This window comes from Perissodus microlepis, chromosome 18, assembly GCF_051167445.1.
Source record: "Perissodus microlepis isolate ML-2025 ecotype Zambia chromosome 18, ASM5116744v1, whole genome shotgun sequence".
Lineage (NCBI taxonomy): Eukaryota > Metazoa > Chordata > Actinopteri > Cichliformes > Cichlidae > Perissodus > Perissodus microlepis.
In genome coordinates this window covers 25767296-25794686 of record NC_140478.1, presented here as the reverse complement: position 1 = coordinate 25794686, position 27391 = coordinate 25767296, and the positions used below count along the sequence as shown (strand labels likewise).

Here is a 27391-nt window from a genome sequence, read left to right as displayed (position 1 = left end):
GTTATGAGCAGTAAACTCTGAACCAAAGTAACCTTGTGAGTCAACTCCTAACAGAAAATCGTAAAAGAAGAAAAAACCAAGGACATTATTTCATGTCAGCAGCAAGGCTTGTTCTACAGAAACTGCTTTAGTAATGCAAACAACTAACCCACACCCAGGCAGGTACACAGGTGTATTCTTATCAAGCCCCGCCCCTTATTTAACAAAAAGCTACTTCCACATTGCTCCATCACCAGAACTGCGGATCATCCCACAGAAAGCAGAAAACAATCCTTCAACGCAGCATTTAAACTTCACAGCATCGAGTAAGTCTCTCCAAACTTTATTTAATTACATTTTAGATTTGGATTCTCCTGGATGCCTGCTTCTATTTCATTTGTTGTCATTATCCTTTAAAGCATAATCTGGTTAATTATGAGAATTCTAGAAAAACTATTTAGATAATCTGACAATCGATTTTTAGTTACACAAAGAAAAAACAAACCCTGGAAAAGGAAAGGAACGATGCTCTGTTTTTAAATGAATAATTATTCTGTCAATATTCCAGTCCAGATAAACCATAATGTGTTTTATTACCTTTTAAAGGACTGACTGTACTTAGTAAATTTGTGTATAAATGTGTTTTCAGCCCTGTGGACTTTTTTTCTTTTCAATTCATTTTTTTTTACAATCTTTTTACTTAACTGTATTTTAGAACAAAACATTTTGTTATAAGTGCATTTTTTACACACAAATTTCGAATTTACAAGTTGTTATAATAAAACTGAGGTAGAATGTAAAGGAGCTTTTTTTTCTGAAAAAAAAAAAGTCTGCAATCTCATTCTTATCTGCTCTTCTCTTATTTGCTCTCTCACTGTTTGCTTTCCTGGAAAGAATGGAGCGAGGCCTGAGCCTGCTGATTGCCGCAGTGATGCTTTTTGTGGCTCCGGGGGTCCAAGCAGCAGACAGTTTCTCATTTGCCACTAATGCAACGGTTGGTTTATATTTAACTTTGCCAGCACAATACCACTGTGGCCATGGTGATTTACACGGATGGAGTGCATTTGTTAAGCATACACTTTTACATATTTAGGAGCTGAAATGAGTTTTACTGTACGAAATAGTGTCAGAATTTACTGCTAATTTTGTCTTTTTAAGTTAAGCATCTACAGCGTGAAATAGAACAGCGCATGGTTACTTGGTTAAACTTTTATTTATATTTATAGATTCTGAGAATTCTTATTATCATGGGAGAAGAAAAAAATGGTAGTGGGTCTAAAAAGGAGGGGGAGTGCCTTGAGCATTTATCCATAATAATAGCCAGCAGGAGGAGAAGTGAAGAAGTCTAATTATATAAAAGTCTATGGAAAAATGTCTCCCCATCGATGAACTCAGTAAGCGTGTTCCTTTTGAGTTCACGATCTCAGATGCTAAGTTATGACTAATTTAATACATAATGAGGTCAGATCTACATTAGAGTAAAAGGGCAGGTTACGGATTGTGAGATGGCGAAAAAATGCAAAAATGTTCAGAATGAGGCTTCAACATGAGAGACAAGAATCGAGATGGGTGTGGTGGCTACTGCCATCTTTTACATACAGTCTAACAGTCACATATGGCTAAACAGTGGCGTTTATAAATCATATAATTAATGGAATTTGTGTGATTTATACATTTCTAATTTTTTTTAAGGTAGAGTTTCATTTCCCATAAAGCCTTTAGTAACCTAATGTTAACTAATAGGAGCTGTTCCCAGTTCATGAGCTGGGATGCTATTCTTCCTATTTCAGTATGTTTACTTTTTAACAAGATTACTGTCAATACAAAAATAATTTTTCTAATTCACATGAGCGATTCTATATCGACACTGATGGTTTCATTTTACAAATAACTGTCGCAGAATGTGCATTTTTGACCACCATAAGTTGTGTGAAATCAGTGGCAAACCCTTTTAATTCATCGCACTGTAGCTCTGCATTCTCACAAATATAGAAATAAAGAATCAGTAAGAAGTATTGACTTATTCTAATGCCATCTCACTACAGAACACAATAAACGGAAGCAGTTTCGTCGCCAAAGTGTTGACACAGACGTTGAGGTTGCTAAGCTGTCTTGTGACTTGGATTATGCTCGTGTGTCTCTCTACTAGGTAAACATTACAAATACAGGTTGCGGGATGAGTAAGCTGTGCATACAGACCCCAGACAACTGTGACCCTGCTGGGAACAGCAGCTGTTTCTTTGGATCAGTGGCTGCAGGCAACACTACAGCTCCTAACGGCACCGAGCTGATGTTCCAGCTCAGTGGGAACTCCACTGGGTACATCGCACTGGGGCTCACCGCCAATGCAACCCAGGTACCACAGCACACAAAACCAGAGCGGTGATTAAGTTTAACTTAAACCAAAATGTTAACCCAAAACAATTATTTACTGAAGAGTTATACTTATTTACACGTTAACTTTTCAATAATTAGAACTGATTTCCTATGTTATCAATTTCTTTTTTTTAATTAATTTCATTCAACTACTTTTCCATTACCTAGCCATTAATCCTCTGACAGGAAATGTTTACTCACTGTCAGAGGATTAATGAAATATTTGACGTTGGTACATAATGAAAAAAACCCTTAAATAATAGGGTTGTGTTTGGAAATGGGCATTGGTTTCCATTAGTAAATATCTTTAAAATATATCATGTTCTAAATATAGATTTAATAATCCAACAAACGTTCGGTCATCTCAGAGACAACTGAGAGAGGTTTATTTAATGAAAGCCACCACCTTGTTTAGTCAAATATTCACACCAGGATGTGAAACCTTCACACCAAACTAAATGTAAATACTGTTGTTAAGGTACAAGTGATAAGGCCAAGTTAAGGATAAGGCACCTGGGAAATACTATACCAAGGTTAATCAATTACATCTGTGTTTCTATAAGCTCACACAGACCTGCTTATGTGTTTATGTCTTTATTGGCCCAGGCCAAAGTAATGAGTTAAAAGTGAGACGAGTGAGTTAAGGAAGTATATAACCCTTAAACTGCTTGCTCTTTTTCAGGGTACCACTGTGCTTTACATCTGTGCTCAGAACAGCTCTAACAATGCTTCATTCTTCTTCGCGGCTCGGCAGAGAAACAACATCAACAACACACTCTCTACATTTAATTCGGTGAGGCTGTAACTACTTTTAAAACGTATACAGATAAACATTACCAAACAAGCTGAAACAGTTGAACGGTTGACAGATGATCAGAACACATTCCTAAAAGCTGCTAACCTAGAAATTATTTAATGCATACTCTGTAATTCAGTCATCGAAGCCCTAAAAAAACAGAACAAAAAGTGGGGTTTTTAAAATGTAATACTTTACCTGATGGTGCTTTTTAACTTCAAGTCAAACTGTTTTTACCAGACTGTGACAAAGATACGAGGCCAGGTAGTCAATGGAAAGATCCAGTGTGAGTTCAGTGTCCCCAATTCAAATTCCACCAACACCAGGAGCGCTGATTCTACCACTTATGTTGTCATCCTTGGGTCTGGACCATTGGATGGAAGTAAGTCCAGTGAAAGCAGCCTTCAACTGTAACTTGTTGTCTACTCTTATCAACATAAATACACACGTTAGATGCTACATTATTTGTGAAGCTGTAAATGAAGGTTAAATTGAATCCTCATCACTATTTTCAATGTTTTATTCTTCAGGCAATTTTGGGGCCTTCACAGCTAGCAAAACCACCGATCCTCTGAACCTCGCCAACCCAAGCGCCAATGTTGCAAACGCCACCACAACCACCGCCACCACCGCCACCACCACCACCGCCACCACCGCATCACCTTCTACGACAAAAAATTCAGCCAGTGGCGCTCTTCACAGTCATGGTAAACACCACACTCACATTTTATTCTCAGACTGTAGATTTAGGGCTCAATGTGATGAAGATTCACAGTTCACAATACCCAGTTCTGAAGCTTTAGTTACTAAATATTGTTTAATAAATTAGTTAATTCTATTATGAAACATTTTAGAGTTATAAGTAAAAGATAGTGGTGAAGAAAAAAAATTAGTTTTCCAAGTAAGTAATGTATAATTTACCATAGATTAAGGGGACAATGAAAACTATGTATAAATCAGCTACATTTAGAAACTGCTGGAGCCATTATTGGACTCCTGGCCCTTTTAATGGAGCAAATGCATGACAATAAATTTGCTATACAACAGAAAGAGCAGGGATAATATGTCATTTTAGCCCATATTGTCCTAGCTGAATTTTTCTTTAGCAATGACTATGATGCACAGTGTTGGGGAGTAACGGAATACATGTACCGCCGTTACGTATTTAAAATACAAAATATGAGTAACTGTATTCCGTTACAGTTACCGTTTAAAAAGGTGGTATTCAGAATACAGTTACTTTGTTGAAATAAATGGATTACACTGCGGTACTTTCCTGTTTCATTTTGTCGCGGGTCAGGACTGTTTGGGTTTTGTTTGACAGCTACGTTCTGTTGTTCCAGGCGGCAGCGTTACGGTTGCCATGGTTACAGGGCGACGCTCTCTCTCTCTCTGCGACTGTGTGTTTCCTGGGTGAGAGAGCGCCTTTTCGTTGTTGTTGTTGTTGTGCTAAGCTAACAGGCAGAATGCTACAAGCATAGCTCTAAAGAATGTAGCATCATGGGCAGTGTAGTCCGTGTTGCAGGGAGAATGGACTGCCATACACGTTATGGGTCTGTGAGCGCGAGGAGGGAGAAAAAGGGGAGTGGAAAGGTACGAGTTGTCATCGAGCAAAAACGGGAGCTGGAAGCATGTAAATATAATAATAACCACTGTAGCCAAGAAGAGAGCCTGACGAGCCCAGTTGTAAGTAAGCTATTAAGACTCGACTGTACACTGTGTTCGTGTTTTCCTCCGAAAACAATAAGTTCCGTTGCAGCAGTCTTTCAACGCCTCTCTCTGTCTCTCGCAAGAAAAGTTGACCCACACAACAAAGTAAAGCTATTTTTCGGCTACGAGCCGACAGGGACCCCGCCGTATTAGTCAGAGGTCCCTTTACTACAGTTCGGAGTCGCGGACCTTCAGTAATAGTAATAAATCACACAGCAATAGTACATTCACGTTGTTGTAAAAAGCATGATAATATATTAAGTATTCCAAAGTATTCAGAATACGTTACTGTCATTGAGTAACGTAACGGAATACGTTACAGAATACATTTTGGGGCATGTATTCTGTATTCTGTATTCTGTAATGGAATACATTTTAAAAGTAACCTTCCCAACACTGATGATGCATAATTACACTTTGCACCATGCGGTATTTAAGATATCTTAACTTTAACCAGCAGAAACCCTGACGGATGTTTTCTGAATAATTGCTTTTTTGTCTTTTCTCCCTGCCAGCTTTGACACTCCTGCTAACTGTCCTCACGCTGTTCGTCCTGAAGACAGCCTGAAGGAGTGCAGAGAGGAAGAACCTGTGACCCGGTGAAGATGACTGGTTTGCAAAGCCAGAAAATCTGAGTGTCAAGCTATTTATGATGTGTTTACTGAACTAATAGTGAAATGTTTTATGTTTCCTTTGCACTTTTTGTATCTATTGAATTTGAAGATGTTATGTTGTTCAGTTTCAAAGTAATTGTGTGGATTTAGTCACCAAATATATATATATATATATATATTATATTCATGCATGTGATTTACATACACATACAAGTAAGCATACTTAGACAAATGGCAAGATGGTTTTGTTTAACAGATATATGTACTGATTGTAGATTATCTTTTAAAAGATAAACTTACTGAAACTGAAGCTAATTATATTAAAGTTAAACTATGGTCTTATCTCATGAGCTGCATCTCTGGACACAGTACAGTGAAATCAACAAATCCTATCCCCTAAGATACAGTGTGACAATCTTTCCTGGTGGTGATGAGGGTGTGACTGATGTCTAAATGAACCTCATCTGGTTAAATCGAGAGACACACGGTACTGAATCTCTCAAAACTGATCACTGCAATGTCATCTCGTTTCCCTCTCACCGCCCTGTTTTGGCTGTGAGAAACATCGGGTACATCCCCATTTTGTTACTTGTATGTTCAGTGCATACAAGTAACATTCTGCACAAGCTGACTAACAGCTGTTTATGATTGTTCGTGGGAATCTCAGTGCATTCATGATATACAGCATGATGATATAACTGCATAACACATTGATCTCATAAGAGAAAAGATGATTTGTGCAACCTGTAGCTGCTAGCTAATTTATATCTGCAGTGCCTTAAATAAGCTATAAGATATAAATAAACAATCAAATACAAATGCACTCGGTGTTGTGAAGGATGTCCAAATTCCCTAAAATGCATCTTGAGACAGCAGGTTTGCCATTGCATCCTTTGCTGAAGTCACTTCGGTAACCAGATCCATGACGAGAGTGGCGCACTGCTTATGACATCATGGCAACTTCATTTGATTTTGATTTGCACACTTAAGCACTTATGGTCATCTGACAGAAACCATAAAATACCTTAGTTGGCTAGAACAAAGCAGCTGTTGTGCTACATGTCACAGTAACAGATGCTCACTGCACAATTTAATAGGCACACCTTGTGTTGTATTTCATTGGAACTACTTTTGCTTGAGGGCTTGCTCCAAGTCTTTGTGGCACAAATTGAGTATCACACTGGAAACATTTGAATACTGTGAACTTGAGCACTTGATCTCATCTGGTTTCTTTGTTACACACATTATCCTGCCGGAATAATCACATTCTGACCCTATAGTCAGAAAGTAGCAGCCCAAACCAAAACTGGCAATGTCCCCCCCCCATCGCCTGTTGTCCAGTTTTCTCAAATCAGTTTTTAATCATAGCCTCAGTCTCCAGGAGTTGCACATGATTTGTTCTTCTGCAGCATGCCTGCTTCAACTTATTGTGCATTCAGAGAGCTAAAAAACTGTATAACCTTTTTCCAATCCCCCACACTCACACTGATGCTTTAACTGTGGTTTTCAACTTCATGTTTTTCCTACTTTAGTTCCCTCTTCCCTTTGAAAATATGCTGAAAATGCTTCCGACTACACCAGGAAACCCTGGGTTACTTACTGAAGTGATAACCATGTAAATGGGATTCATGACATCTGAATTAAGTGAAGCCAGATAAGGAACATCTCTGCAGTGTCAATACAAAAGATCCATGTCGAGCCAAACAAAACACAAAAGCAAATTCAATATTTTATTGCAATTTATTCCTTTACAGTTTAACTGAATAGTATAAAAACTGACAGTAACATACAGACAGACAAGGCCAAACTAATTCACTGATGAGAAAAACAAACACACTGAAGCTAAAAACGTTTTTTTTTTTTTAAACAGAAATTTTCGCCCTCACATTAAGACATGTCCGTCGAGCTGTCGTCTCTGAGAACATCACCAGTCCACACTCGTGCCTTCTCTTGAAGACAAGTAACGACGCTGTAAAAAACAAACCCAAACCTACAACTAGTTCCTGTAAATAGGGGGTACCGGATGACGGGCAAGATACGCAAACAAAAATCTCCTTTAGGGACATTATGACAGAGTGTGTGCACCATGCTTATGTGTGTTTATGTGCGTGTGTGTACGTGTTGTTTTTTTTCCTATATCTACAATATTAGAGTTAAAATAGGAGTCCGATGTCCTTCTGGAAGCTGCGACTACACCGCATGCGGGGCTGTCATCTGTGCCTACGAGTCTTCGTCTCCATTCACGCTGTCACCATCATCGTCTGCTTCCACGTGCTCGCCTTCCTCCTCTTCCTCTTCCTCCTCCTCCCTCTCTTGACTTTTCACCTGCAGACAATTTAATAAGTGATGAAAAAAAATCATATTCGGATATTTAAAAAAACTAATTTAAATAAATCTGAAAAAAAAAAAATCATGAAGTTTATCTACTGCATTGTTTTGTTGATCTAAAGGGGTAGTAATTAAAGCAGCAGGTGAGGTTGAAATTAGCACATCAAGAAAGCATAAACACCGTAAGCAGAAACTAACACTGGTGACAAAGCATCATCAAGCAACATCTGGGACTGAGAAGGAAGCAAATGCACAAGTGGTTCCTCTGGAAGTCACATGACTGTGGCCTTCTACAAGTACAGCACAGTACAAAAACTAGTTTGGGCGCCTGAATAGTTCCCCCATTTAAAACAACTGTATAGCAGTGTGTTTTGTTATGGGGTGCCACTGATTTTTCTGACAGAAATTCCAATTTGATTGGCTTTTAGTGAACTCGGGAGTGTAATTTATATCACTGCACTGCAACATGACATGAAGGGATGCACATAGAAACTAACTGCAACCACATTAATCAAACACTAATCTAAGTGTGTGTAGCTGTCTTGGGTCGCTTCTAATTGATGAAAAGCACAAGAAAGCAGGCAAAGATTTAGAAAATCAATGTCTCAAACCTGAGACGTTTTGTGCACAGTGTAGACTAACTACAGCTTTTTATGAATTGCCAGTTACATAGCTTCACATTTAAAATTTTAAATCGAATAACTGTGAAACCCTATTTAATCCCCTGAAGACCTACTAGGAGTAACCCTCGATGCACTTCTGAACTGAGTGGTTTCTATATCATTTCAGACCGATAATGGAAAATGACTGGGTGTGCCTCACAAGTTAGGGTGGACTACGCAGCTATCCTAGGAAAAAACATGGAAACTATACTAAAATTAGCATAATGACAGGTGGCATCAATGCTGCAAAGATGCACCTGACGAAAAATCTCATCGCTTTTCTGTTCAGTCTAGACACCAGATTCAGATTGCATGGGTTTTAACAAGGACAGCAATAAAAGTCGGAGGTAAGCTAATAGTTGTATTTCAGTCAGAGCAACCTTTTGTGCAGATTTGTAAACAGAAAAAGCACTTTTGTGTACGATATGGAACAAAAACATCCACACACATTTACACAACTTTTGTATGTGGCACTAGGTGACAGTTGCTTCATAAATTACTATTTTTGTTATAACTCGTAGTGAGAACAAGAAGAAAAATCTTATTGATCGGGATCATTTTAGAAATGTTGAAAACTTCTGGCTGAAACGGAAACAGTAGGCACAATACAATAAATGATTGACATTTTCTTAATATTTCTTTTTAAGAGCAGTATATATCGTAGCAGTCGCTAACTGCTGCCATTTCTGGTGGAGAATATTGAGAGAGTCTGAAGGCTCTCAGTCATCCAGGTCATCGTAGTCTAAGGAGCTTGGAAAGAAAAGTGACTGGACTTAAGTTGCTTGAAGACATTTTGCCTCTCATCCGAGAAGCGTCTTCAGTTCTAGGGTTGAATGGTGGATCTGGGACTCTCCACTATTTGACCCTAGAACTGAAGACGCTTCTCGGATGAGAGGCAAAATGTCTTCAAGCAACTTAAAGAAGTCCAGTCACTTTTCTTTCCAAGCTCCTTAGAATATTAAGAGAGATTTAAAACTTGGTACTTGGTTTTTCTAAGCTTCCATTTGAGAGATACTTAGGCATGATGGCACATGGAACCATTAACTCGGAGGGCGAAGGGGACAGACTTGAGTTGGATCAAGTGAGCACTCACTGTAGCTTAGTGGACTTAAATTACATGAATTCCAGTTTTAAGGTAATGAGGAATGAACGAATAAAACCCGATGCCATAAAATTTCTCAGAAAATGACTTCACGTGTCAGCAGTTTGAGAAAATCTGAAACATGAAGTTCTTTCTTCTTACAAATAAAATAAAATACAAATAAAATTTGCTGTCGGCTCTGACGGAGGCAGACGCATCTCTTCCTGCTTGGCTTCTTATGCCCTTGTGTAATCTTGTCTAACTTTATCCCAGAGAGTCTCTCAGTCTTGTTCTCTAAAACCTAAAGAATATGGATTTGATCCACTGGCCCCTGAACGCAAGCCTGGGTTAAAGAGAGCCCGAATGTCCTGGAGGGACCTGCTGGATACATGCTGGATGGGTGGTAGAAGTGGCGCGTCGTGTGCCTGGGATTCCCGGGACTGTCGATTGAGGACATAGAAGATTTCTACCTATTCGGAACCATAATAACAGGGTTCTTGCCGATCGGAGCTGGCTTGGCCCTGGCTTATCGAAGACTGAAGAAAGCGGTTAGAGCTGTTCAAAACCCCACAAGGCTGGCTGCTATGATCGAAGCGATGGGACGGGCTGTGAGTACTCAGACTGTCCTTATTGAATGCCACATGGATAAGATCTTGGAGAAGCTTAGCGGGAAATTGACAGACCTGGTGACCAGTGAAGGACATTTAGACCGGCTGTAGCATTGGAGGCAGCTCGTTTGCACTAAACCAAAACATAATTTCTCTCATCTGGCTTCCCATGTCGCTAGAAGGCCCATCAGGCCGGCTGGCTGAAAACAACAAAATCTTCTCCCTGATAATCAGACTGTTGTGGGTCTCTGCGCACATATCCTTCCAAGGCCACCTGCGTAGGCTGCGGACTGCTGACTTTCGCTTAACTGGTTGAAAGGACACCGGATACACACACGCATGTACACTGACACAGATACGCACTCACCCACCCTCATCCATCCCAAACGTGTCTGATGCTTGATACCACATGATGCACATGGCAGGTCTGTCCAGTGCTGGATTTGAAATTTGAATTTGAATAAAAAAGTCCCCCCAAAAAACCCATATTCATTTATTCCTTTCCCTCTGAATACCATTTGCAAACCTCACCTCCTCTTCCTCCAGCAGGTCTCCCTCCTCTTCCTCGTCCTCCTCTTCTTCATCAGAGTCATTCATATCCTGGTTGTCCCTCTCCCTCTTCAAGCTGTCATCCTTCTTGTTGCTTGGGTGTGGAGGTGAAGTCACCTCTCCTGGCTCTGGTTTCATACTCTTACCTTCTGCCAAACACAAAGGTACATTCATGACCCGTTATCTGTTCTATTAAATGAACTTAAGGGCTACTCTGGGAAAAAATATAATAAAAGCTAGAAATCTTTAGATCTATAGTTAATTTTCAACAAAAGCAGGCCATTAAGGCTGTATTACAGCTGTGAGAAAAGAATGTGTGAGATCATTCTGTACTGTAGGTTTTCATTTACAGGCCATCTGGTTAAACACGGAGGCATTTATTGCTGAGTTTTACCTCACTCAGCACTCCCCATTAAAACATGCCGTGTCCCTCCTACCTGACTTCTTGCTATGGTCCCTCTCCATACGCTCCAGGCTCTCCAGGAGGTCATCCACTTTGCTTTTGATCTGCGTCAACTCTCTCTTGATGGTCTGTAGCTCATCCACTTTCACTGCGGAATGGGGGGTTAGAAAGCCTTATTCTACAAAGAGGGTACATTTTGACAGTTGCCCCCCGTATCAAAGGACATGTATAAGGTTACTGAAAGATTATTATTTGGCCCAATGTTTAAAGTAATTGGGAAAATGTACAACACAGTGGGTTTGGTTTGTATTGCCCGCAATAAGTCTGATAAACCAGATGCTAATTAAATGTATTTCGACCTTTGTAAGTGGTCGATATTGCTGCCGGTACTTATGGTTGTGCTGGTGCATCATGTGTTAGCTATTGTGTGGCCATACAGTCACTGCCCAGTCTGTAGGCCTGACTGAATAACCCTCTGTAAATCTTTACAAAAGCAGATTTATGCAGGATGTTGATGATGATAACAGCACCAACAACAACAGTTTGGTATTCGGTGAAACTGATCGAATTTAGGATAATATACTGTTGTGCTGAAGTTCCAGACAGCTGCATGGACCAGGTAACCGACTCACTTGTTCTGGATGAGGAAGTCCTTTGACTGCTCTTGGATGAAGAGGAAAAGCTGCTTTTGGTCCGCCGGCTGCTTCCTCCACTAAGGCTGACCCGCGGGCGTTTCGACGGGATCACAGCCCGTGACAATGGGGGAGGAGGAGCAGGGACACGGGACGGGTACGAGTACATTCTGTTATCAAACAAGAGGTTTTAATTTTTAAAAAAAAAATGAATAAACATACTCTGTGCTGAATATGAGAACAGAGCAGTGGTAGAAGTGAAGCATTACTGCTTTTTCTAATCAAATAACATTCATACCCATGTTTGAGTGACATCTTCAAGCATGAACTGCTGAACAAACAACAAAGCATGAACAAACAAAGATTGGCACCGTGCGTGAGTGTAAAGCACTCATCCATCGTCAGGGATCTACTCACCTGTCATAATAATCTCTCTGAAAATCATAATCAAGGTCAAAGGAGCTGCTGCTGCTGCTGCGGAAGAACAAAAGAACAGAAAGCTTGTGTTGAAAAATATGAAGACTTGCTGGTATCACTGCATTCTTTCTTTTTTCTAACTACATGAAGTTTTTCCTTTAGCGCCAAATCAAAAGTCACTTATGCCCTCATCAAGAACAGTGATGGGGGCATTTCTGGCTTTCTGTTCAGGTTTGCAGCTGATACTTACCTGTACATGTCTCCAGCGGAGCGTTTGGTGCTTTTTGATCTGTGCGGTTTGGGTTCTCCAGCCAGGTTGATGTCTGCCAGACAGTTACATTATACATTAATGCACAAACCCATTGAGAGGACAAATAACTTTAAACCAATGCTTTAGAAGTTTTTAACAATGCCACAAGTCTCTCTTCAGAAAATAGCAGGCTTGATGAAGGTTTAATTTTTTTTACTAGAGGTTTGCTGTGAATACACTTTTATTAAATATTATATAAACATTAAATATATTTATAAATATTTTTGTACTGTAGTCAACAATAGTGCTGCTGGCACTACATACTTCCCTGCTTTTTCTTTTACAAATAATAATGGCACACATTTGTGAGTGAGAAGTTTGGTGTTTCTTTTGACAAGTCAAAATGAACACAAAATGGATTTTATGTTACATTTTTCCTCAAATGTATTTCAGGCTTGCTCGTGCCTACGGCTGTTACCACTGGAAACATTTTAAAAGGAGATTAAATGAAGAAATACAATTAGAAACATCAAAGTACTTTACTTGTCTAGTTCTTTCATTTCTTTTCAGAGCAGTGAGACAATGTGTAAAGCAATTACACTCTTGCATCCCTTGAGTATTGTAATCTATCACTATCAGACTTCATTGTTACTGTCACTGAGTGAGTCTTACGAGTCATCTCTCAGTTTCATTCTCACAGCCAAGGGACCCTCATTAACCTGTATTTCAGCTCTCAGGTAGCGAGAAAATGAATTCACATGCATATTTAAGCAGAAATGTTTGAGAATTATTTGTTTAAAATAAGAAAATTATACCTAAACATTCACACTTGTTCACACGAAACAACAAATGGATTACGCAGTGTTGTGGAGCAGCAGAATGACTGGATGCATAGAGACGACTAGTCTGAAAGCAAATTGTGATCCAGCTCTCACGCACCAAAGTCTGCACTGCATGTAGACTTTTTCACTTCTCAGTGAGAAACCTCTTACATCCAGCAGTTAAACTTTTAAACTGGGAAATGTGTGTATATTTTATGGAGGCAGATGGACATATTAAGATTCCTGCCTAACAACATCAGTTTTCTGAGTAATAACAAATGAGACTAAATCTTAGCTCCTCCCAGGGTCTAACCAGGAAGCCTAACAAGCAAAAGATCCCTGCTTTGATCTCAGACGGAGACACAAATGTCTTTGAGGTTGCGTCAAGAAGGGTGGGGGAAAAACTTATCACTTATCAGCCCCAGCAAACAAACAGTGACTGTTTAAAGTGGTAACAAACTAAGAAGGTGCAAACAATGAGCTCAGAAGTTCAGTTTATTTTAGTTAAATAAGACTATAATAAAGAGCAAAATCCTTTTAAATAAAAATTCAGAGACTGAGCCCTCACCAAGTACTTGTCCAACAATCATTCTCCCATCCTCCCCGGCGACAGCGGCTCGGGCGTTCCTCTCATTGGCGTATTGCACAAAGGCATAGCCCTTGTGGACAGAGCAGCCTACGATCTTGCCGTATTTAGAGAAGATGGCCTCGACATCTGCCTTGGTGACCAGCAGCGTGTTGAGGTTGCCAATAAAGACCCGCGAATTGAGGGAGCGTGGGTCGGTCTTGTTGGTCACGTTGCTGGCGCTCATCAGGCTGGAGGAGGTGGGCGAACGACTGTCAGGAAGACACACAGACACATATGCAGCCGATTTAGTAGCAGGATGAGAAATATCTGACCCTTTGAATGAATCCTGCTTTTGCCGAGTCACAAAGCAAAGTGTCAAGGACTCATCAGGATTTCCTGAGAAGTTTGGTTACCTGCATTTTTCTACAAATATTTTCTTATTCTACAAATTTGAAACTGATTAGATTCCGACCAGCTTCCATGTACTTAATATTTAAAAGCTGCATCATTTCCTCTTCATCTAAAAGAAATCCAAACTGATGGAAACAAAGTCAAGCACTAAGACCACGAACCACGTGATTCTTCAACTGTGATTTCCTGGATATAAAACAAATTGTCCTCTTAAGGGCTTTTAGGCATAGCCAAAGACAAATCTTGATCAAAATATCTGGGTTTAATTTATTAACAAACAACATTGTTAACTAATGGCTAGGAAACCCTGTTTTCTGTCAAGTAAGCCAAAATCCACTCTTTGCCTTTAAAGTAAGCAGTATGCCTCCTGCTTAGGTGCCCACTAAAGGCTCATTCTAACTGAGAAGCCTGTTATTTATCACCCAAAATAAATTATAAAGTAAAAAGTTCACAATGGATTAAATCTAACTGTAGCAGACATTTAAATCATTTTCAAATGAGCATTTGTTTTAGTACTTTTACGTAGTTCTGTCGTATAATTTTCATGTCACAAAAAAAAAAAGAAAAAAGTTTAAAAGCAAATTGTAAAACATGCAAACCAACATCTGACAACAACAACTGCAAATCTGCATAATCAAATTTAAAAGGACTTTGCTTATCGTTTATCTTGTATGGTTTAATGCAAAATATTTTCACAATAACAACATTTACATTTAGCAACTAAACTTCCTCTTTACAAAGCTTACAGTCAACACCTCCAACCACACACCCATGACAGAAAGCTAGACCCGTGGGAAGTAGCGATATTTATGTTTCATACCAGAAATTTCTAATTCTCATGCCTGAAGTGCTTGGGGCTCTGGGTTGAGTAATAAAACATAATAATCACAAAGACAACAACAACAACAAAATGACAACTTTGTTCCTTCTTCCTTCTGAATTTTATGGTATGCCTGTCGGTGCTTTCATAATATATTAAATAAGGGGTGTGCGTTTCTTCAGAAAAGTAAAACAAATATTTAACTAAAATGCACGATTTTGAATAAAAGAAACTAGAAAAAAAACTATCACTCGCCATTAATATAATTCATTTACCTGTTAATGGAGCCCCAGCTATGCCAGACTCATTTCAATGAACTAATAACCTGCAGTACAGGTATAGAGCTTTAGCTGTAGATACAAATACAGCTTCTTGTAGCACTGTAATGCTGCCCAATCCTCACTGAATATATGTATATATATATATGTGTAAGTAAACTATATAAGCAAGTGTGTGAAGCCCATTGCCCAGTGTGTGTAAAGTCTGGAGAGGGGAAGTAAACATAAAAACAGTTACGTGGCATTAACATTAACCCCCTGGCTGACAGAAGAGGGGGTTTTCATTCATCATCACTCACTCCATTGCGTCTGTGTGCAGGGCTGTCGTCTGCCTGATGTTTGAGACTGTGGGCTGGGTTCAGTTTGGGCTGGTGTCTCGACCTTCACCTTCGCCCCTGGCGACTTATACTGAGGTGACAGAAAACACACCTCGGTCAAGCTGAGCAGGGTTATCTTGTACGAAGCCTTACCTGTTTGGAGTGTGTGCAAGAGTCAGTGATGAGGCAAATACAGTTACACAGCTAGCCAGTATGAGACTGCAAGTAGAGCCTAATGCATGTATACCTACTGCAATGTCTAAGGCTGGGTGAAGTGTGAGAATACAGAACAGAACCAGACACAAATTGAAACCTGGGACTGCAATCAATCGACAAAGTGCACTGGCTTAGCCCGCATATGCTTTGCTAGTGTGTGAAGAAATATGGGTGTAGCAGCTTAGACATTCGTTTGCATTTCTAGATGCAGCTGAGATGCCAACAAGTTTAGCAAAGCTGGATGAATTTCAAAACACTGTTCTACGTTTGCTTTTATTTTCATTTCCTAGACAAACCACAAATTAATGCTGATTACTGACACAAAGTTCGCAATGACTTAGATGGAACCGCTTGTAAAAACTAGAAGAGCAGGGTATTTACATATCACTGAAATATTAAAATTTGGAATTTATCTAAGCTAGTCCAAATATGGGCAGATCCATTTATTAGTACTCACGGGGGTGCGTATGTGAAGGGACACATTACAAAGGTCAGCCAAAAATATATAGTATATAATCTGTTAAACACAAGTAGTGTTATAATAAAAACTCTGGAACTGGGAATTACATCAGCAGCAGGGGGAAATTAAAGGGAAAATTATATTTAGAGAACCTTTAAGGGTAACCAGAGATTTCATTATTATTACTAATAATCACCAAATTCAGAGATTATGAAATCAAGAGTGTAAATGTGCTTTTGCCATAACAAACAGTACTGTGGAAAAGTCTCGAGCCACCCCTGATGTCTTTATATTTTGCCTCCAAGAAGTCTTGACCAATAGTTCCCCAGGATCTCTGAAGGTCTTTCAAAGTTGTTCCCTGGACACTGGCAGCTTTTACACTCATTTCCAGAGGATTTTTTTGTATGTTTGTTTGTGTCTTTATGAAACCACTTAACCCAGGCTTATAAATCAAAAGCATAGGAAAGGAACCTAACTCAAGTAACAGAAAACTTAGCAAATCTATGGAAAATGTAAAGGGTAATGTAGTTTATTTTGCACCAATCAGGTGATTCCCAAATGAACTATTAAGTGAAAACCTGACCTATCTCCGCATGGTGTGTAGTGCATCATTAAACTAGACATGAGGGCAAAAATAGTAGTGGCTGGCCTACAAAAACTACAATCTACAGCAAATGAACAGTATCTAAAAATCATATCCTTAAATTAGATATATATAAAAAGAATCCAGCAAAAACTTGAAACTGGATCTCAGAGGTTATCCATGTAGTGCTCACTGAAACCTTATCAAAAATGGTCTGTGTAAGAAGAGAGAAGCTATGTTTAAGGATGGGAAATGTCTGAGGTTTGCCAAATTACACAAAATCTGGACTGAAAACCAGGGGCAACAGGTCTTCTGAAGTAATTAATCAAAATCTCAAATTTTTGGTTTAAACCTAACCACAAAGGAGGTACAACAGTGCATGCATACAGCCATTTATAAAAACACTGCAGAGGCTCTGGGAATGTCTTAAAGAAGCCCGGAGAACTATTCCTGAAAGCTCCTTTAAAGAAATTCCAAGAAAACTTCCATGAGCGAACTCAGGCCATATTAAAAGAATAAGGGCGGTCATACCAAACAACTGAAATTTACAAAACGTTTTTGTATTTGTTTTTTTTATTTATTATTATTTATACACATCATATTTTAATTTATATATTTACACATTTCAATAAATTATTGGCACGAAATAAAGAAATGAGTGGCGGTTTGAGACTTGTGCGCAGTATTGTATAATAGTGATGTTTAAATTTATTTTCCATAAGCTTTGTGTTTTCTCATAAAAAGGGTAAATGGAGTGAATGTGAGGGCGTGGATTGCTTTTGATACACATATACACAACCATAATACTGGTTCAGATGAAATGTTTAATTAATCAAATGTGTATTAGTAACGTTATGTAAAAACTTAAGCCAATGGCACTCCAAACCGTTCAAACTCAAGAAAAAAAAAAAAAACAAAAACAAAAAAAAAAAAACCTCTTCATCATGGGAGGGGGAGGGGGGAAAAACACGAGGAAAAAAAACTACTCCATAGGGGGCAGAAAAAAACCCAAAGCCGAAGCAAAAAAAGCAAAGTCTAGGGATAATCAAAAATTACCTAAACCATCCACAACACACCCGCTTGGACCCCGACAGCGCCTTCAGCAGGCCTCAGAGTGAAACACAGGCCCTGACTGGCCTCCGGGATCAAAGCCGGCTAGCATGGCTAACGTTAGCCAACCAACAATTAAAAAGCATGAAAAAAAAGTATACAGCCATCAGACCAGTTCCTCTTTGTCTTGCAAAAACCAAAACCTGCAAAATTCTGACAAATCTGAAGTCGATAACGTGTAATCAATCATCAGGATGCTGCTGCTGCCGCGGTTATTAACATGCTAATGTTAGCTGGCCAGCTGGCTGAAAAGCGTGCCAAAAACCAGCAAGTCCCGTAAAAATAAAGTCTTCACAATAAACACTACAAAAAATACAGCTACACAAACTTGCAAAAAAGTGGACGAGACTGTTGCTAAGAGGCATCCAAAGCGTCGTGTTTTCTAAAAACCACAACCAGCGTTTGTGCTCTTTTTTTTTGGAGGGGATGAGCATCTCCGAGGCCGCTAAGCCAGCTACCTCGCTAGCCAGCACATTACGTCCTGTCCAAAAAGCATCGTAGAAAAAAATCCAAAAAGAAAAGAAAAAGGAAGGAAAAATGAAAAATGTCTGGGAACAAAATACTCACCACGACCTTTACGAACAAAATGTCTTGCTTTCGGTAAAACCTGTCAATTTGTTACTTAGGTTGTCCTTTTGGAGCAGACCCGGTTCAGCCCCCTTAGCTAGCTTTCTTCTAGCCGCCGAGCTAACGCACAGAGGCGGTGGTGGCGCGGTCATTGACGGAGACGCTTGTTTTGTGTTGCGATGCAGTTCGAGGAGGCCGGAATCGGTAACTGGTACATCATTTGAAGCACCCCGCCACTCTCACTCCAACTAAATATATAAAACATACTCACCCTCTTTCTTGGAGAAATCACTACGCACTCTTTTCAGAATAAAATCTCCAAAAGCTAGGACTCTTTATATACGTTTATTTTTCTTTAGTTCTTCCTTTAACAAAACAAACAAAACCCTTTTTGACCAACAAGAGCAAATTTTCTAAAAATCAAAATAACAAAGAAATTTTCTAGTTTTTTTCCTCTAGTTGAAAAATGAATTATTCAAAACGTTTATTTTTATTATGTTAATTTCTCTTTTCACCTTTTTAAAGATTATGTGATAAATTAAATATATATTTGATAACAACATTAAACAATTAAATATATATTAAACAAGATATTTATGTTAGAACAGTGTTTAGTAACTTTTGCTTATCTTGCTGTGAAAACACATTCAGTGGTTTTTATTTTTAAACATTGGCTAACAATTAGACCAGTATGAATCATCTTTGTAACTGTGATTAACTCTGACTTTATAAAGTTCTTTTCTAATTCAACAGCCTCTCGCATTTGTCTAACGGGCCGTTTACTTACATTTATCTAATAGCAATAGGCCTCTGGTTTATTACCACAGCCGGCCAGGAGATGACAGTGTTGTTATTTATAAAAAGATGAATGTGAGTTTAAAAAGTATTTGGCACAGATTAAGAGATTTACCTGTTTAGAGGGTGAACATTTTTTTTTAATCAGATGAAGGCTCTGCTACCAAGAAGAAAGAATGTACCACAAAGAAGCTCTGCGGTACATTTAGATAATTACAGATAAGCTTAGAAAAGCACCACAACTGATTATAATTATTGAGATGTTTCCAGAACCGGACAAGCAGGTTGCAACTCTTTAGTTATAAAGTGTAGTACATCTGCTCCTATGTTCTTTTTACTCATTTCAACCCAGCACATTAAAGTGTAGACATTAAAAACAAAATGTGCTAATTAACAGAGCTTAATAGAAGGTACACAACTAATATAGTGATGTTAATTGAAAAGAAAAGGTTTAGGAGATTAGTGAAAAGGCTCTTTTGAACTGACTAATAGGGACTTCTTTTTTTAATTAAAAGAAAACACACCCAAACGTGGAAGATTGGTCAGACCAATATAACTACTCTTCTTATTTACATATACAAGAGTGAGTGGAGAAAAGCGACAGCTGTGTAGACACGAGGCCTGAAACAAAAAAAGTCAGGTTATACACCAGGGGTGGGCAACTCCAGGCCCCGAGTGCCGGTGTCCCGCAGGTTTTAGATATCACCCTGGGTCAACACACCTGAATCACATGAGCAGTTCATTACCAGGCCTCTGGAGAACGTCAGGACATGTTGAGGGGGGCATTTAGCAGTTTAAATCAGCTGGGTTGGTTCAAGGACACATCTAAAACCTGCAGGACACCAGCCTTCGAGGTCTGAAGTTGCCCACCGCTGTTAAACACAGACACAGAAAGCTCACTGAGGACACCTAGTGTACAGGTGCTGTGCAACAATTTTTTTCAACGTCTTAAACAAAGAAAAAAAGTAGAGGCAAACCGAGGAGGTGTATCAACCAAATCTTTTAGCTCGTATGCTGATTTTTCTAGACCTTTTTGGCTTGTAAGTCTTGAAAAGGAAGTAACACCTCTTGCTATACCTTGCAAACAGTAAGTGTTTCATATATATATATATATATATATATATATATATATATATATATATATATAAATGTAACTTAACATAAAACACTGATGTAAAAGAAACAGGTCCTCAACACAAAGAAAGTCAAGTGATACAGGGAGGAAAGAAAATCGCTGAGGACACGCTCTATAAAACCTATGCATTATGTGTCTCCAGAGGGTTTGAGAGGTGATAGCATATCAGCATATTTTTATAGTAAAAGTGGACCAAATATCTGAAATACCAAAAATGCTGGGATTATTTAATTTATGGGACAGACACTTACCAATTTGAGTTAAATGATGAGCTCTTATTACATTAATTTGATTTTTTTTAAAGTCATTGCTGGTTGCAGAGTGTCAAAATGCCTGCATATCTTTTTATATTCATCGCAAAATACCAAATATCCCACAATGAAAAAGCCTTGAAAGCACCTGTGAATTTGAGAACCTACTTAATTCTCCAAGTTGGAACATCAGTCCATCATCTCCAGTGATTTGTTGTTTGCTCTGAGATGAAAATGAGCTGCAGATAAAACACTTGTGTTTTACCCTGAATAAATGCTTTAATTCTCATTTTCAAAAGATTTCTGAATGACTTTAAAGAGAAGGGATGGCAAAAAGACAGATTAACACCAGCTGCTTTCTGCATCTAGTTAGCAGCGAAGCCCCTGTGTCCCAAATTTTCATGGAGAATACGTTCTTTTGTGAATTGTTTTTGCCCATCTGGTTTTGTTTGCAGCTCCATCCCAGAGGACTTGTTTACAGCTCTGTGCATCTTCTCAGAAATCAGAACTCATACTCTGACTTGCAGTTTCACTGTGTGATCATGTACACAGATGAAAGGTTTCTGCTTGTTTGCCTCTTTTGTGTATTTATGAAAGTCTTAAGAGCGTGAGGACGAGACAGATGTTTGACACGCTGTTATGCAGTGTGTCCAAGTATTGACGTGATTGGTACAAATGTTGGAGTAGCAGGGAGTTTACATGTCAGTGCTGGCAGTGATGGGATGATAATGTGTGCCATCAATTTTCACCCTGGTATAAATCATGCAGAGCTGACAGCGACAGAGACACCATATAGGAAACTGTGCGGAGCAGAAACCAGAATATGGTGAAAGTAAGGTCAACACCAAGCACCTCAAACATACTCAGCACAATTTATAGGGAAACCACTGGAAATACAAATATCATAAAGTGAAGAGAAGCCATGTGAACTTAATATTAAGTCTCTTTCAGTTATAATATAGGAAAAGTGGTAAACCATACAGGGAAAAACTGTAATAAAACTTTCTGTTATGCATACTTATAGTTTTACAGATGCATTTGTCTTAAGAGGCTTATACTATTTAGAGCACATCTGGAGCTGCTTTAGATTTAATGTCCTGCTCTGACCCGTGTGCTGCAGGTGCTAATAATCAATAAACTGATTTACAGTCAACATTAGCGCCAGGATAACATATCAAATAGCCATTCTTCAATAAGAAAGTGGACTTCTATCAGAATCATACAGTGATAAAAACAGCTTGTATGTATGGAAAACATTTTTCCCAGTACTCATTAGCAGTTTAGAGATTTTGCCCTGTGAGGTTGGTTAAAACTACCAAATGTTCCAATTTGATTGAAGTAAGTTTACTATGAATTATACCTAAAGCTTCTTTAATCATAGTAACCATGAAATCTACAGACGTGAAACTAGCCGGCATATGTGTGGTTTACTAAGGTTAAAACTTTCTATTTAAACGATGAGTATATATATATAAAAAATGCCTTAAATCTATGTATATTATAGCTAGACTATAGTGATATACATGCCCAAATTATGACTAAAGACTCAATATTTCACACATACAACATATTACATGTAGAAGGTGCAAGCTTCCACCAAGACAGCTCACACCTGGGCTAAAAAAAAAGAAATGCTCTCGTACTTTCCTTTTAAAATGAAAAGCCACTGTCCACGAGCAAATATAGGTGAATTTACCTGAAGATAATGTAAACAGACTACAGCAGTCTGAGAGTGTAGTATAAAACGGTGTTCCTTTTGTTCTTGATCAGCCAAAGGCGACAATTTATTTACAAGAACTCCATCCTTACCACACCAACAAACTCCCAAACCGATTTTACCAATCAGTGTAAAGTTTCTTATCTTATATATCTAAAAACAGGAGCAGATAAAGTAGGTCAGTATGGTACAATGATGTAGCCCAAATTTGTCCCACACACAATATACATTTTATTAATATTATTCTTTTTGAGATTAAAATCAATTTTTGTAGATAAATATCAAAGTGCCATTTCAAGAAAAAAGTTAAAATAATCGTCACCCTTGTTCGAGATTAAACTTGAAATATTATTTCAACTTTTCTTTCAAAAATACTATTCCAAAATAGTACTTCAAGATTTATATCTATTTTTTCACTTCAGTTTCTAAACCAACAACAATAGAAAAAAATATTCTAAATAAAAACAACTTTTTTGTTTTTTTTTTGCTGAAAAATAAATTCTTGAATGTTAGATGTTGACATTTTTGAGTGCTCATCTCAAAGTTTCAACTCAACAACACAAAAATCCAAATTCTTTAGAAATACCTAACTTGAAATTCTGACTTACAGAGGGCATGGGGTGGCTGTAGCTCAGGAGGTAGTGCAGGTCACCTACTGATCGGAAGGTTGGTGGTTTGATCCTTGGTTCCTCTAGTCTGCATGTCAAGCCCAAGTTGCGCTCCGATGCATCCATCGGAGTATGAATGTGTGTGAATGTAGTTAGAAAGCATTAAGTACAGAGAAAGTGCTTGTGTGATTGGGTGAATGTGGCATGTTATATAGAGCGCTTTGAGTACTCTGGGAGAGTAGAAAAGTGCTATATAAGAATCAGTCCTTCCATACCTTCCATACATACTGGCTGCAAGGATAACATAAAATGAAAGCACTTCAACATTTCTCTGTTTTATTAATATTTTCCCTCTAACTCAGATTGGGGGCCAATCATATTTAGACTCACCACATACCCCCCCCCCCCCCCCCCCCCCCCCTCTGGACACGCCCCTGGTCTAAGTCGTTTTTTTAAACTTTTTTTTTTTTACTTCGTTGCTCACTGTTAAAACACTACAGACTCAGCTTCATATGCAGCATTGTGAAAGAGCTTTAAAAGCAGTAACAGATGCTTACAGATGAACGTATATTAGCTCACGTCGAGGGGAGAGAGTTCGTGCGTGCGCGCGCGGGCAGCTAAGCAGCTGCAGCTCTTGAGCCGACAGCTCTGCAGTGACAGTGGGAAGTACAATCCGCGTGCAGTCAGCGCGAGGCAAAGACCTACTGACAACAAGCTGATGAGGGGACACCACACGGTAAGAACAGCTGGCCTGATGTGACTTTACTGCACTTTTATGAAGTTTTTTTTCCACGAATTTTTTCGCTGTCATGGAGTTTAACGCGTTAGCACGTTTGAAACAATATGATGTGTTTTCTCCTAACGAAGCCCCCACCACCCAAAAAAACCAGAAAACTAAGAGTTTCTGTAAATGGACTCCAGCTGATGTATGATGGATGCAAATGTACAGTGACCTGTCAGGAGTTTTATGATAAGTGAGGAAAATCATCGCTGGGTGGAAGAAAATAGTTCCACGCTGTCCTCAAGAAATGTTATTATCAGATCTAATCTTACCTCCGTGTCTTGGATTACACAAGAACTTATTCTGATTGTGCAACAAGCATTTGAGGAAGGCAATTAAGAGCTATACACTATAGTGAGCTCATGCCCAAATGGTTCCCTGTGATAGTTTCCCTCCTGTTACTTATGGGACTTTTCCTTTCCACTCCTCTGCAGTCTGCTGATTTATGTAATGTAGCTGGAATGAAAAGTGCTGCGCGGGGGGTGGAAATCTGGCTTACTGAGAGGCAAACAGATGAGGAGGCTTGTTTTAATCATTAGTCTTATGGTGTCACTGACATGCAGCTTGTGCTGGGAATTGATGGTTTTGAGATGTACATTGAGATGGGGAATCACTGATAATTTATTAACTTAATTTAATGTTATATATGTGACTCTTAAAGGAGCAATAAACAAGATTTTTGGCTTTTTCAGAAAGCACTAAGTTACTTTAATATGCTTTTGGGAGGTTGATCAGGTTGTTGGTCAACACCGATGACTCACAGATTATTTCACCAGATGCTCAGATTGTTTGTTCAAGTTCTCACATGGAACATGGTGCTACGAGCGGGAAATCAGCAGCAAGCCAAGGTTTGTTTCTACCTAAAGTATTTGTTTGGCCTGACAGTTGTGCTGTATGTTCGCCTCAACTTCTCACCAGGGAGAGAAAATAACAATAACATTTCAGTTTTCGTGGATTGTTTTACTATTGCCGCTTTCAAAATGTAAACGGCAGATTCAAAATGTGTCATTGGGTTACAGGGCTGGACTGGGACAAAAAATCGGCCCGGGCATTTTGACAAGAGACCGGCCCACCAGGTATTATAGGAAAAACCATAAAGCCTTTGAATGAAAACAAACGCTGTTGTCACAGTGATGTACACTGTCTTGTTGGTATATATGTATCAGTCTAATAAACTTAAACCTACACCATCCTCCCTATTCTGGTATTCTAAACAGTACCCGAAAGTAGACTGCTTGGTTGAGTTAACCTCCTGAACTATCTAGAACACATGGTGAAAACCTGAAATTAAGACAGAGAAGACTAGAGGTGAGACATGATCATTACTGATTACTGATGACAGATTTAGATATATTTTCATAAACCATTCATTTGCCACATCAATAAACAGCATGGCAGGGAAAGTGAAAGGAGATAGAAAGACAGGTGAGAAAGAATAAAACTTTCCCCTGCACAGTTACCAGCTGTCAGCTACATAAAAAAAGGATCCTGGTGTTATTTGTCTCTCAGAAACAGTTCATAACTTCCCTTCAACTCATTCATGTCACCTAAAAGGTAAACCTGTTTCTCCATCACCTGTTCAGCTCTGATGATTCAGTAAGGACATCTCCTGGTTTCATCTTCATGTTTCCCTCTCACCAGATAACCAAACCGATATCATGACCAGCAGCTTTTACAGCTGTGGCTCCAGCAAACATCAGCTGATACTAGAAATTAATGTTAAATAAATTCTAACAACAGCTGATCAAGCTTAAACGTGCTGCTGTTGTTTAGCGCGACATCCGCTGGTTTCCTCTTTCTAGCGCAAAGTGGGAGATAAACTAACGAGAGAAAAGCCGATCAGCTGATCATTGATCAGTTTCATTATTGAAGTAGAAACAGGAGAGGGAGGGGGGAGAATGAGAGAAGAAGAGGCAGCTGTGCAGCAAAGACACAGAATAACTCCAGCTTTGTGTCTTTTTCATTGTAGCTGAAGTCTGGGACAAACTGTTCCTTTTCACCTCAATACGAAACGCGCAATATTTTCTCTGAATACGAGACGATTCCGTTTTTTACGGGACGGTTGGAAACTCTAATAACTAACCTTATAAATAAAATAAGATAAAACAAGTTCAACATCAATAACATCATAGCACCCACCCAGCAGTATATAAAATCCGTCATGCTAGCTAGTACGCAGTACGAGTTATTGTAACTGACTGTAAAAAGTCAGCATAATGAAAATAAACTCCACCTAAACTTGGTTTATATCTGACCCAGATAGACTGCAGGTCATAACTTCTTACCTGAAGTTCAGTTCACCGCCTCGGGTCTCTGCTCCTCCTGCCTTTCCGTCATCCACCTGCCAGCATGTTGCATCTGCTGGCCTCCACCACTTGCTAATGTTACTGAATCTGTAGAAGCTCCGCAATAGCCACCACCAAACAACTGAGTTATTTTTACACATCTCCCTTCATCTGGCCAATCCACCACCTTTCAGTGTTTATACTGTTACGGAAAAAAAACGAAAAATCACCATCGGCCCACCGGGCAAATGCCCGGTATGCCCGATGGCCAACAGCTATGTTGGGTTACAACATGGCTGTAACCCAGTTCCTGAGAAGCCCCCTCTGATCCCCAGTATATATTGAAATGTTATCATTTCCCTTAGGAACTGAGAGACCAACAAGCTTTGTAGTTGGAAAAATATGTTGGTTAATGAATTGTTTAGCGGCATCATTAATTACCTCTGCTGAATGGGTTATGGAATTGGTTCGGTTCGTTTTTCCGTTTGTTAGGGAGAATACTTATTTGCAGGTTTTTGATGTTTAATAATGCAGCAAGGTTTGTTTTTTAAAAAGAATACAGTTCCCTCTTAAATATATTATTTGAGTTCTTTTCTTTGCTCACTGTCTTTTTTAGTGATAATATCTGACTTCATGCTGCTGTTTTAAATGTTAGACCTAAAGCAGAGATTAATGCACTGGAAAAACAACTTTTTAATTACAACACATTATTATTTTCAGAAGTCTTGGGCAATTCTTCATGTCATGTCATGTCATTAATGCTGTCACCATCAGTTTTGTATTTTATTTTATTTTTTTGCCCTTAGATTTAGAATGAAACTGATGCTCTTGGATTCAGGAAATATTGATGCAATCTTTACTATTTTCTGACCTTTTATATAAAAAAAAAATGTTAAAGGCAAGAAAAAGGTTCCCCAAAGCAAAAATGCATTAAAGATTTTAGATTGCGTCTTTGACATCCTTATTGTTCTCAGCCAGTTTCGAAAGTTCATCACCGACAGATTTTCCAACAAGGGATGCACCGATCTAGCCTTTGGATTAAGATCCGATGTTGATCTACTCTTGTTCTTTAGCCTTTATTTATATAAAGGTGTGTAGATTGTGGATTTCCAGGTGAGCTCACATGGGTCCCATCTTAACTCAAAACACTGAGTTAGTGACAATCTGTTCTACAACACAAGGATTCCTTGCCTTAAAACAGGACCTGTTTAATTACGTTCTGTGTTTTACTCCTTCACTCTTCCCACGCCGCTGCTACAACAT

At 38.9% G+C, this 27391-nt stretch overlaps 3 protein-coding genes across 10 annotated transcripts in view; 2 read left to right on the top strand and 1 right to left on the bottom strand.

Annotated features, from left to right (window-relative positions):
* The first annotated feature begins 200 nt into the window (after positions 1-200).
* LOC146367986 (ferric reductase 1-like) lies at positions 201-7342 on the top strand. Its single transcript, XM_084912630.1, has 7 exons — positions 201-305; positions 874-973; positions 2129-2335; positions 3038-3148; positions 3392-3533; positions 3682-3858; positions 5377-7342. The coding sequence occupies exons 2-7, from the start codon at positions 875-877 to the stop codon at positions 5427-5429; spliced, it is 789 nt and encodes a 262-aa protein (XP_084768756.1). The 5' UTR covers positions 201-305; position 874; the 3' UTR covers positions 5430-7342.
* hnrnpca (heterogeneous nuclear ribonucleoprotein C a) lies at positions 7193-18743 on the bottom strand. Of its 8 annotated transcripts, none has more exons than XM_084912624.1 (10): positions 18557-18743; positions 15603-15711; positions 13795-14063; positions 12407-12478; positions 12156-12216; positions 12037-12066; positions 11739-11908; positions 11141-11254; positions 10686-10849; positions 7193-7800 (listed from the first exon to the last, which is right to left on the bottom strand). In XM_084912624.1, exons 2-10 carry the CDS (start codon positions 15605-15607, stop codon positions 7696-7698), a joined length of 990 nt encoding a protein of 329 aa, XP_084768750.1. In that variant the 5' UTR covers positions 15608-15711; positions 18557-18743; the 3' UTR covers positions 7193-7695. The 8 variants fall into 8 exon arrangements, with proteins under 8 accessions (XP_084768750.1, XP_084768748.1, XP_084768747.1 ...); XM_084912622.1 differs by having other exon boundaries at positions 10686-10852; positions 17936-18736; XM_084912621.1 differs by having other exon boundaries at positions 10686-10852; positions 18557-18736.
* Positions 18744-23596: 4853 nt separating this feature from the next.
* The window catches only part of glis1a (GLIS family zinc finger 1a), a 65663-nt gene continuing 61868 nt past the window's right edge, over positions 23597-27391 (top strand). Inside the window, exon 1 of the mRNA XM_084912743.1 lies at positions 23597-23798. The gene's annotated coding sequence lies outside the window, so the exon portion shown is untranslated. The remainder of the gene's footprint in view (positions 23799-27391) is intronic.

Excerpts from the sequence above, each read along its gene's own strand:
- LOC146367986 (XM_084912630.1), top strand. The coding sequence starts at position 875 with ATGGAGCGAGGCCTGAGCCTGCTGATTGCCGCAGTGATGCTTTTTGTG. Across the intron at positions 3,149-3,391 it reads CACTCTCTACATTTAATTCG|ACTGTGACAAAGATACGAGG; the intron begins GTGAGGCTGTAA and ends TGTTTTTACCAG. Across the intron at positions 3,534-3,681 it reads GTCTGGACCATTGGATGGAA|GCAATTTTGGGGCCTTCACA; the intron begins GTAAGTCCAGTG and ends TTTATTCTTCAG.
- hnrnpca (XM_084912622.1), bottom strand. Across the intron at positions 12,479-13,794 it reads GATTGTTGGACAAGTACTTG|ACATCAACCTGGCTGGAGAA; the intron begins GTGAGGGCTCAG and ends ACTGTCTGGCAG. Across the intron at positions 12,067-12,155 it reads CAGAGAGATTATTATGACAG|TTCATGCTTGAAGATGTCAC; the intron begins GTGAGTAGATCC and ends TTTGTTCAGCAG.